Source organism: Biomphalaria glabrata, chromosome 5, assembly GCF_947242115.1.
Source record: "Biomphalaria glabrata chromosome 5, xgBioGlab47.1, whole genome shotgun sequence".
Taxonomy (NCBI): Eukaryota; Metazoa; Mollusca; class Gastropoda; family Planorbidae; genus Biomphalaria; species Biomphalaria glabrata.
The window spans coordinates 4,565,837-4,578,075 of NC_074715.1; the positions used below are offsets into that span (position 1 = coordinate 4,565,837).

A 12,239-nucleotide genomic window follows, 5' to 3' on the forward strand; every position below is an offset into this window, starting at 1 on the left:
CAACTATTTTAATTCAAGTAAAATCCCCGGCACCACAACACACGTTGTGACATCTTGTGTTGTGACATGCAACTATTGATTATTGTTATTATTAAATAGGCATTTCTAAATTGAAATTTTTAGTTTCATAACTATGAAACAAATGGTTGTCCTCTACAAATATGTATTTAATAATAAAAAAATATATACCTTAATCCAATTGTTTATATATATATATATATATATATATATATATATATATATATATATATATATATATATATATATATATATATATATATATATATATATATGAACCATTTTAACGCTGTGCTTGTGCATAATTTGTGCAAGTGTGGGCTCTCAAACTATAAAACCCCCTTGACACATTATAACGGCCAACATTTTAAATAACCTTGTCACACACACACACATATATATATATATATATATATATATATATATATATATATATATATATATATATATTCAAATTATGATATTTAAGACATACTGTAACAAAATGTTAAGATGTTAATGTATAGCATAGTGTTTTTCTGCCATAGACAAGTAAAACTACTTCATCTTTCTCTTTCTAATTTTCTATCCTTCCTTTTTTTCTCTTCTGTGAAGATGGGCACCAAATATGTATACTAAATAACAACGCCGGTACTTTACTCATACAAATTTCATTTGATTAAAATCCGTTTCAAGCATTGATGATCATGAACTTAAATATCAAAATATTATTATCCACAATCCTGTGTAACATAACCGTTTGCCTCGTTTTTCTTCCGATTCGGCCAATAAACTAAGAATTAGTTCTTCACTCTGATACACAAATACTGTTAAAGATGTATATATAAAAGAGTTGCTTGTTTTAGAGCAGTGTTTTCCAAAGTGGGTTACGAGTACCCCAAAGGGGTACGTGAAGATTTTGGAGGGGTTAAGGCTTTTAGCACGGTGTTGATTCAATGAAATATAACTAGTGTAGATCTACGTCTGACTAGAAGTAACGCTGAACTCGAACTACTTCAGTAACACCGGCGAAAAGCCGAACCAATCAAAATATGTAGTCGACGCTGATGTTGTTCTACAAATATATTTAATAATCAAGAAGGGAATCGTCCGATGTCAGCTATGTCCGTAAATCCGTATATCTATTCTACTGCTCTACAAGAAGCGTCTTCTTTTAGCGTCACTTAGAACGTTCTTGTTTTTTAACCAACTTTACGTCATCGTCGCTAAGTAAAACTTTACCCTATTCCCGAAACAAATAACTAATTCCTAATCATGTCATAACAAACTATGCTTATTTTTTTAAATATCCATTTATTATGTTCTGTTAATAAATTAAAGTGAGGTGGGAGTGGGTGGGGGGACGTGGAGTACTCTTCATTACACAAATTATAAAAGGGGTACACATAGGTCAAAATTTTGGGAATCACTGTATGTCTACAATAATCTATGGTACTAGTGGATATTATTATAAGAAATGGTATTGACAAACAGCAATTTATACAAGAATTAGGTCTGTCTTTGTTAAATATCAATGCTTCAAATATTGACCTTTTTTATATTGCATCTGTGTAATGAAAATGTCAAAATGTTTGTAATATTTCTAGCATGTGAAAGCGGATGGTTTGGAGATGGATGCAAATACCAATGTCACTGTAAAGAAAAATGTGACACTTCAGGATATTGCACAAACAACAAGTGTAGTGGTGGGTGGTTTGGTTACAAGTGTCAATATCGTAAGTAGAAAAAATCCTAAAAACACTAACGTTATATATTAGGAACAAAAAGTTATAGTAGTAATGTACCTCAAGTGAAACAAATGATTGCTGATCTTTTGCTGCACCAACGTAAATCATCGTTTGGTTGCTGTCAAGTGTCATATTCTTTTAAGGATAATTAATTTGGTAGTTCAGCATTCGCTTTGTTCATATCACAACATAGCCGTCTCCCATGTAGCTAATGTCATGAATCGCTACTGTGACCTCATTCTACCTCTTTCCAGAAAGGGTTGGTGTGACAAGTCAAAAACTCGCTGTCAGAGTCACTCTAAATTATCACAGCATTAATTATTATTTTTCATTATTTATTTATTTTATTTTAATTATTTCCCCATCCTACCTCCAATTTCTTCACCCGCCCCACCTTTTCCCCTCCAGGCTAGACTTAGTTGACCACCTTGGAGATAGCTAAGGCGCGTCCTTTCATTTATCTGCCCTTGATCGGGGAAAGGTAGACACACAATCTCTTTTTGTCTTACCCGCCGGATGTCTGAAGGACGGTCGCGGTTTACACCACCTTGGTTACAATGCAAGCTAATCCTCCCCCCCCCCCTTTTCTCCTACGTCTCTCTTTGATCTAGGAGATTACGCGAGTCAAAGTGCCTCTCGACGCTCCCATCTTAAGTCTAATTCACCCACGTGTAAGATAATTCTTAGCCTAGGACATTTCCGGTGTCCGCCCACACTTTTCAGGCATATATATATAGTAAACCAACTCAAATCACCCTCTCTTTCGCATTCGAGCTGAGCTATCGAGTCTGGACTATATCATTTATTCTCCCTCCTAGAGGAATACCTGGTGGTAAGCCGAACTTAATCACAAGTTCCATCTTAATTACTCTGTGTATATTTCAATTGGATTTTTATCATGTGTATTTTGCTTAGTTCATTTATATTTAATTAGTGCATTGTGTATTTCTCACTGGCGTAAGTAGAAAACATAAACATGTGCTATGTATATATTTTAGTATTGCATTAATCTATTAATGCTACGTTGCTCAATTGATCATTGATGCAACCATGTATATATTTGTACACCTTATTTTATTTCCTTTATCTCGGTTGATCGCCTTGATGATTTTACTATCGCACTAATACTGCGCTTAGAAAGGAGATATGAATTATCTCCCCTGTAATGAATTATCTCCCCTTTACTCATTTTACTCTAATGAGAGTTACCCCGCTTGAACGGACACACTCTACATTCAAGCACGCTCCTTTGTTCTCGACCCACGGTCGTATGTAAACAAACCATCTGACCACCGCCCATTTCACCTCCCCCCCCCTTCTTTCTCTATCCACCTGTGTTGTTTATTTGAGATTATTATTTCCCCTTCTATGTACATTCTTATATTATTATTTCCCCTTTCATGTACATTTCTATATTGCTACTATCAGCCATCTATTATTCCAAATCCCATTTGTCATCATCTCCCCTTTTGTGCTCAAAAGCAATTTTACCAATCTGACGAATGCACCTCAGTCGAGGGCATCGATAAGATGCATGAGAGACATGTCCTAACTTGTCTTTATTTATCCGCAGCCTCCCTCAGGTGTCTGCCTATTTATCGGATCACTTACCTGCCTATTTAGGTGCTTAGTGCTATTCAGCACGGTATTTGCTATCAGGAATCACCTGTCGCCTATTTGCCTACTGGCCTATCTATGTGCTTAGTGCTAATCAGCGCTGCACTTGCCTAGTTGCTATCAAGAATCACCTATTGCCTAGTTACTGGATCAACGATCCATTTACCTGCAGTTGTGCTTGGTGCTATTCAGCGCCGCATTTGCCTACTGAGATCTACTCAACTCTACTACTTGGCGCTATCGGCATTGCCCGCCTATTCGACAGCCCACCTGTCAAGCTATTAGGTGCGACGTCCCTATAGACCAGATCTGTGTGAGACGTCATAGCTACGCCAACCCTCTGCAACTCACTGGACATATCCTGTCAACTACGCTGCCCACGGCAGATCAGCTCTGCCCGCAGTAACCTTGTGCCCACGGTATCCGGCCACCCGCCATACTGTGCCCACTACAGATACTAGAACTTGGGACTGAGACTCCACAAGAACTATATCACCGGCGTCCCTCTATCCGCTAGAGCGCCACCTCCAGCTGCAGAACCTCAAGCCAGGACACAGCCAGCTGCGACATCAACAGGACAACCAGCTAAGTCAGAGGACAAAGTGACATACTCTCTTATTATGTGCAAGAGTGATGATTAAACATAGAATATACTAGAGATAGATGCAAACCCTCCCCCTTTTTATTCTTATATGTATATTTATGTAAATAAATATCCTTTATTTTAACTTTTGTATCTATCTTTCATTGCTTTGTCTCGTTGCGTGTCTGCTCCCGATTCATATGCTGATAAGTGGGGGTGTGATTGCTTTCAAAAATAATCATCCCCTAGACATAAAACGTGCCAAACACACGTCACATTTCCCCACCTGTCACATTTTGGGGGCCCGTCCGGGATTTAACCCATCTTTACAGCAGGCACGAACAGGCAGCAATAACTAAATTCCATATCAATTTTTTTCTAAGAATATTTATAAGTATCATCACTTCGCATTTTCAAGAGTGTCACTTCTGTCATATTTTATATTTTATATTTATTGCATTTTATTTGTAATATTTCATTGCAGGAATTTGTGATTAACATAGGCAGACACCACATTCCTTTCGCACTCTTTCCTATAACCGGCGACTCACTTTCGCTAACCCACTTTCTTTAATTCTAGCTCGACCCTATTATCCATTCTATCTGCCCCTCCACCATCCTAGTACCTCTCATTACCCACCCCTCATCATTATGGCCAGCGGCACTCGCTCCAAGACTGAACCTGACCGCAAGCAGCGGATAGCAGATATCATGGATGAGGCTAAATTGTTTAGCGACGCAGAGCAGAATGAATACATTAAGGGACGACTTGCTGCTCTTGATAGAGAGGAACAGGAAAAACATGCAAGGGAGCATGAGCTAGCAATGAAGGAAAAGGATAATGAAATAGCTATTGCTAGAGAAAGAAAGGAAGCTGAAATAGCCATTGCTAAAGAAGTCACAGAGCGAGAAAGAGAAAAAGAGCAACAAATTACAGCGAGAGAAAAGATAGCCGCGGACAAAGAAAACGAGGCCGCCCGCCACGCTTCTTCCGAGTCACGCCCGGCTAGCCCAGCCTCCTTTCAAAGTTCCTTGAACGGTCTACCCCACATGCCAATGGAGCACTTTGACGACAAGACAGAGAACATCGAAGTTTATCTTGTCCGCTTTGAGGAAGTAGCACGCTTTTACAGTCTGCCAGAGGAGAAATGGTGCTTCCGGCTATCCCAATGCCTCCGAGGCAAAGCCTACGAAGTTTACTCCAAACTTCCTTCCGGCCAGCGAGAAGATTACGCAGCCCTCAAGCAGGCGCTGCTGATCCAGTTCGAGTTGACCGCCGAGGCCTACCACAAAAAGTTCAGAAGTTCCCGCCTCGAACGCAGAGAGACCTACGGTAACCTCTGCGAAAGGCTGGACAAGTACCTTATCAGGTGGCACACTCTCAGCCAATTGCCAGAGACTTTTGATGGCCTAGCATGCCTCGTACTCTCTGAGCAGCTGTTAGAATGCATGTCCCCAGAGGTCAGAGTTTATGTCAAGGAGCAACAAGCAACTGCACCCGCTGACATAGCTTCCGCCGCTGACCGGTACTTGAACGCCCGAAAGGACTTAAAAGGCAAAGCAACCGCGACAGACCAGCAAACAGACCAACCAACTTCTCCTGCTCAATCCAACCTTCCTCCTAAAACTTCCCAGCATAACCAGGCACCAGGTCGGCAATCAGCCCCTCATAGCCACAATAACCGCCCCAACCACCAGTCTCGCTATAACCAGACAAACTACTCTCAGCGTGACTCACGTCATAGCGCGCGTGACAGTAGACCCACTCCACAACGGCAGCAGCAGGCCCCACGGACCCTATCTACGGTGACGCCAGTCTCTCAACCCTCCGCGATCGATTTTTCTGACCAACCGGAGGAGGACACATACTTCGTCTCCACGATGGCCGTGGCTCCTCAACCCACTGCCACTGAACTCGGCCAACCAGAACTCCCACCCGTGCCACCTCACCCCACCTCTTCTCCTCCGGGAGTAGAGAACATTCTGGCCAACGGTGTTGAAGTCTTGGGCCTTTACGACTCAGGCTGTTCGTTCGGCGCGGTTATAAATAGAACGCTGATTGACCCATCGGATCTCACTGGTGGAACAGTGACAATCCAGTCCATAGACCGTGGCACTCCTCCGCAGGTTCTACCTGTCGCGAGGGTACACGTGGAGTGCAGATACGTACATGGCACCATTGACGCCGCCGTTATGGACACGCCAGTGTATGATTTCATTCTAGGCTCCAAATATGTCCCTCTTGGAGTAGTCCATAAGCCATACTTCTCTCTGCCCGTCGGTAGATCGACGAAGCAGAAACGTGGCAGCAACCAGCTGGTTGGAAGCCCTGGTCGCCTCGCTAACACGCCTAGTCCCGACTCATCAGCGAAGCTCAAACCACTTTGCCCTGGCATTGACTCTGCTAGGAAGTCACGAGTTAAGTCGTCTACCCGCGCTCGTGAGGGTCTACTTGACCCAGGCTACTCAGCCAAAATCATGCAACATTCCTCTGACATTGACAGTGTCAGAATGCCCCGAGGTAAGATGAACCCTTGCTCTCGTGGACTCACTCCTCTTCATGGCTCCTCAGCCACCATTCCGAATCAACCTCCCCCTGGCATTGATAGTGTCAGGAAGTCACGAGGTAAGCCGAACCCTCGCGCTCGTGAAGGCTCTTCTCACCCTGGCTCCTCAGCCACCATTCAATATCAACCTTTCCCTGGCATTAACCGTGTCAGGAAGCCACGATGTAAGCCAGATTATCGCACTCGTGGGGACGTTCTCAGGCAGAACTCCACATTCTTTATCAGGCCACTCTTCCCTGACATTGATCGTGTCAGACGATACCGAGGTAAGCTGACTACTTACTCTCGTGAAGAAGCGCCTCACAGCGGCTTCGGAGGTAAGCCCCAACGAGCACACATGCCTCGGGCGCTCCGCCTAAGCCCCAATCACCCTCCCCAATCCGCCCCAGGAAGGAAATATTACTCAACCAATCGCCCAATCTACTCTCCCAAGCAACCCCAAATGTTTCACCCAGGTGACTACATATTCAGGGACGGAAAGTAGACCACGGACAGACTTGGACAGACTCTCCTCCTGGCATGGCTACCCCTTATTTTTCCAGATTTTTTTTTCTAATGCTGTGATAACAACTGATCTTAAAGTTAGAGTGACATCAGTCTGCTCGCACTTTATGGATCTTTCTGCGATAGATCCATCTTGGCGGCGGCGTATGTGACAAGTCAAAAACTCGCTGTCAGAGTCACTCTAAATTATCACAGCATTAATTATTATTTTTCATTATTTATTTATTTTATTTTAATTATTTCCCCATCCTACCTCCAATTTCTTCACCCGCCCCACCTTTTCCCCTCCAGGCTAGACTTAGTTGACCACCTTGGAGATAGCTAAGGCGCGTCCTTTCATTTATCTGCCCTTGATCGGGGAAAGGTAGACACACAATCTCTTTTTGTCTTACCCGCCGGATGTCTGAAGGACGGTCGCGGTTTACACCACCTTGGTTACAATGCAAGCTAATCCTCCCCCCCCCCCTTTTCTCCTACGTCTCTCTTTGATCTAGGAGATTACGCGAGTCAAAGTGCCTCTCGACGCTCCCATCTTAAGTCTAATTCACCCACGTGTAAGATAATTCTTAGCCTAGGACATTTCCGGTGTCCGCCCACACTTTTCAGGCATATATATATAGTAAACCAACTCAAATCACCCTCTCTTTCGCATTCGAGCTGAGCTATCGAGTCTGGACTATATCATTTATTCTCCCTCCTAGAGGAATACCTGGTGGTAAGCCGAACTTAATCACAAGTTCCATCTTAATTACTCTGTGTATATTTCAATTGGATTTTTATCATGTGTATTTTGCTTAGTTCATTTATATTTAATTAGTGCATTGTGTATTTCTCACTGGCGTAAGTAGAAAACATAAACATGTGCTATGTATATATTTTAGTATTGCATTAATCTATTAATGCTACGTTGCTCAATTGATCATTGATGCAACCATGTATATATTTGTACACCTTATTTTATTTCCTTTATCTCGGTTGATCGCCTTGATGATTTTACTATCGCACTAATACTGCGCTTAGAAAGGAGATATGAATTATCTCCCCTGTAATGAATTATCTCCCCTTTACTCATTTTACTCTAATGAGAGTTACCCCGCTTGAACGGACACACTCTACATTCAAGCACGCTCCTTTGTTCTCGACCCACGGTCGTATGTAAACAAACCATCTGACCACCGCCCATTTCACCTCCCCCCCCTTCTTTCTCTATCCACCTGTGTTGTTTATTTGAGATTATTATTTCCCCTTCTATGTACATTCTTATATTATTATTTCCCCTTTCATGTACATTTCTATATTGCTACTATCAGCCATCTATTATTCCAAATCCCATTTGTCATCATCTCCCCTTTTGTGCTCAAAAGCAATTTTACCAATCTGACGAATGCACCTCAGTCGAGGGCATCGATAAGATGCATGAGAGACATGTCCTAACTTGTCTTTATTTATCCGCAGCCTCCCTCAGGTGTCTGCCTATTTATCGGATCACTTACCTGCCTATTTAGGTGCTTAGTGCTATTCAGCACGGTATTTGCTATCAGGAATCACCTGTCGCCTATTTGCCTACTGGCCTATCTATGTGCTTAGTGCTAATCAGCGCTGCACTTGCCTAGTTGCTATCAAGAATCACCTATTGCCTAGTTACTGGATCAACGATCCATTTACCTGCAGTTGTGCTTGGTGCTATTCAGCGCCGCATTTGCCTACTGAGATCTACTCAACTCTACTACTTGGCGCTATCGGCATTGCCCGCCTATTCGACAGCCCACCTGTCAAGCTATTAGGTGCGACGTCCCTATAGACCAGATCTGTGTGAGACGTCATAGCTACGCCAACCCTCTGCAACTCACTGGACATATCCTGTCAACTACGCTGCCCACGGCAGATCAGCTCTGCCCGCAGTAACCTTGTGCCCACGGTATCCGGCCACCCGCCATACTGTGCCCACTACAGATACTAGAACTTGGGACTGAGACTCCACAAGAACTATATCACCGGCGTCCCTCTATCCGCTAGAGCGCCACCTCCAGCTGCAGAACCTCAAGCCAGGACACAGCCAGCTGCGACATCAACAGGACAACCAGCTAAGTCAGAGGACAAAGTGACATACTCTCTTATTATGTGCAAGAGTGATGATTAAACATAGAATATACTAGAGATAGATGCAAACCCTCCCCCTTTTTATTCTTATATGTATATTTATGTAAATAAATATCCTTTATTTTAACTTTTGTATCTATCTTTCATTGCTTTGTCTCGTTGCGTGTCTGCTCCCGATTCATATGCTGATAAGTGGGGGTGTGATTGCTTTCAAAAATAATCATCCCCTAGACATAAAACGTGCCAAACACACGTCACATTTCCCCACCTGTCACATTTTGGGGGCCCGTCCGGGATTTAACCCATCTTTACAGCAGGCACGAACAGGCAGCAATAACTAAATTCCATATCAATTTTTTTCTAAGAATATTTATAAGTATCATCACTTCGCATTTTCAAGAGTGTCACTTCTGTCATATTTTATATTTTATATTTATTGCATTTTATTTGTAATATTTCATTGCAGGAATTTGTGATTAACATAGGCAGACACCACATTCCTTTCGCACTCTTTCCTATAACCGGCGACTCACTTTCGCTAACCCACTTTCTTTAATTCTAGCTCGACCCTATTATCCATTCTATCTGCCCCTCCACCATCCTAGTACCTCTCATTACCCACCCCTCATCATTATGGCCAGCGGCACTCGCTCCAAGACTGAACCTGACCGCAAGCAGCGGATAGCAGATATCATGGATGAGGCTAAATTGTTTAGCGACGCAGAGCAGAATGAATACATTAAGGGACGACTTGCTGCTCTTGATAGAGAGGAACAGGAAAAACATGCAAGGGAGCATGAGCTAGCAATGAAGGAAAAGGATAATGAAATAGCTATTGCTAGAGAAAGAAAGGAAGCTGAAATAGCCATTGCTAAAGAAGTCACAGAGCGAGAAAGAGAAAAAGAGCAACAAATTACAGCGAGAGAAAAGATAGCCGCGGACAAAGAAAACGAGGCCGCCCGCCACGCTTCTTCCGAGTCACGCCCGGCTAGCCCAGCCTCCTTTCAAAGTTCCTTGAACGGTCTACCCCACATGCCAATGGAGCACTTTGACGACAAGACAGAGAACATCGAAGTTTATCTTGTCCGCTTTGAGGAAGTAGCACGCTTTTACAGTCTGCCAGAGGAGAAATGGTGCTTCCGGCTATCCCAATGCCTCCGAGGCAAAGCCTACGAAGTTTACTCCAAACTTCCTTCCGGCCAGCGAGAAGATTACGCAGCCCTCAAGCAGGCGCTGCTGATCCAGTTCGAGTTGACCGCCGAGGCCTACCACAAAAAGTTCAGAAGTTCCCGCCTCGAACGCAGAGAGACCTACGGTAACCTCTGCGAAAGGCTGGACAAGTACCTTATCAGGTGGCACACTCTCAGCCAATTGCCAGAGACTTTTGATGGCCTAGCATGCCTCGTACTCTCTGAGCAGCTGTTAGAATGCATGTCCCCAGAGGTCAGAGTTTATGTCAAGGAGCAACAAGCAACTGCACCCGCTGACATAGCTTCCGCCGCTGACCGGTACTTGAACGCCCGAAAGGACTTAAAAGGCAAAGCAACCGCGACAGACCAGCAAACAGACCAACCAACTTCTCCTGCTCAATCCAACCTTCCTCCTAAAACTTCCCAGCATAACCAGGCACCAGGTCGGCAATCAGCCCCTCATAGCCACAATAACCGCCCCAACCACCAGTCTCGCTATAACCAGACAAACTACTCTCAGCGTGACTCACGTCATAGCGCGCGTGACAGTAGACCCACTCCACAACGGCAGCAGCAGGCCCCACGGACCCTATCTACGGTGACGCCAGTCTCTCAACCCTCCGCGATCGATTTTTCTGACCAACCGGAGGAGGACACATACTTCGTCTCCACGATGGCCGTGGCTCCTCAACCCACTGCCACTGAACTCGGCCAACCAGAACTCCCACCCGTGCCACCTCACCCCACCTCTTCTCCTCCGGGAGTAGAGAACATTCTGGCCAACGGTGTTGAAGTCTTGGGCCTTTACGACTCAGGCTGTTCGTTCGGCGCGGTTATAAATAGAACGCTGATTGACCCATCGGATCTCACTGGTGGAACAGTGACAATCCAGTCCATAGACCGTGGCACTCCTCCGCAGGTTCTACCTGTCGCGAGGGTACACGTGGAGTGCAGATACGTACATGGCACCATTGACGCCGCCGTTATGGACACGCCAGTGTATGATTTCATTCTAGGCTCCAAATATGTCCCTCTTGGAGTAGTCCATAAGCCATACTTCTCTCTGCCCGTCGGTAGATCGACGAAGCAGAAACGTGGCAGCAACCAGCTGGTTGGAAGCCCTGGTCGCCTCGCTAACACGCCTAGTCCCGACTCATCAGCGAAGCTCAAACCACTTTGCCCTGGCATTGACTCTGCTAGGAAGTCACGAGTTAAGTCGTCTACCCGCGCTCGTGAGGGTCTACTTGACCCAGGCTACTCAGCCAAAATCATGCAACATTCCTCTGACATTGACAGTGTCAGAATGCCCCGAGGTAAGATGAACCCTTGCTCTCGTGGACTCACTCCTCTTCATGGCTCCTCAGCCACCATTCCGAATCAACCTCCCCCTGGCATTGATAGTGTCAGGAAGTCACGAGGTAAGCCGAACCCTCGCGCTCGTGAAGGCTCTTCTCACCCTGGCTCCTCAGCCACCATTCAATATCAACCTTTCCCTGGCATTAACCGTGTCAGGAAGCCACGATGTAAGCCAGATTATCGCACTCGTGGGGACGTTCTCAGGCAGAACTCCACATTCTTTATCAGGCCACTCTTCCCTGACATTGATCGTGTCAGACGATACCGAGGTAAGCTGACTACTTACTCTCGTGAAGAAGCGCCTCACAGCGGCTTCGGAGGTAAGCCCCAACGAGCACACATGCCTCGGGCGCTCCGCCTAAGCCCCAATCACCCTCCCCAATCCGCCCCAGGAAGGAAATATTACTCAACCAATCGCCCAATCTACTCTCCCAAGCAACCCCAAATGTTTCACCCAGGTGACTACATATTCAGGGACGGAAAGTAGACCACGGACAGACTTGGACAGACTCTCCTCCTGGCATGGCTACCCCTTATTTTTCCAGATTTTTTTTTCTAATGCTGTGATAACAACTGA

General features: G+C 44.7%; 1 protein-coding gene across 1 annotated transcript in view; it reads left to right on the plus strand.

Annotated features, from left to right (window-relative positions):
* The window catches only part of LOC106079461 (uncharacterized), a 58,446-nt gene that overhangs the window by 17,513 nt on the left and 28,694 nt on the right, over positions 1-12,239 (plus strand). Inside the window, exon 8 of the mRNA XM_056028643.1 lies at positions 1,605-1,733. Coding sequence (XP_055884618.1) covers positions 1,605-1,733 — 129 coding nt within the window. The remainder of the gene's footprint in view (positions 1-1,604; positions 1,734-12,239) is intronic.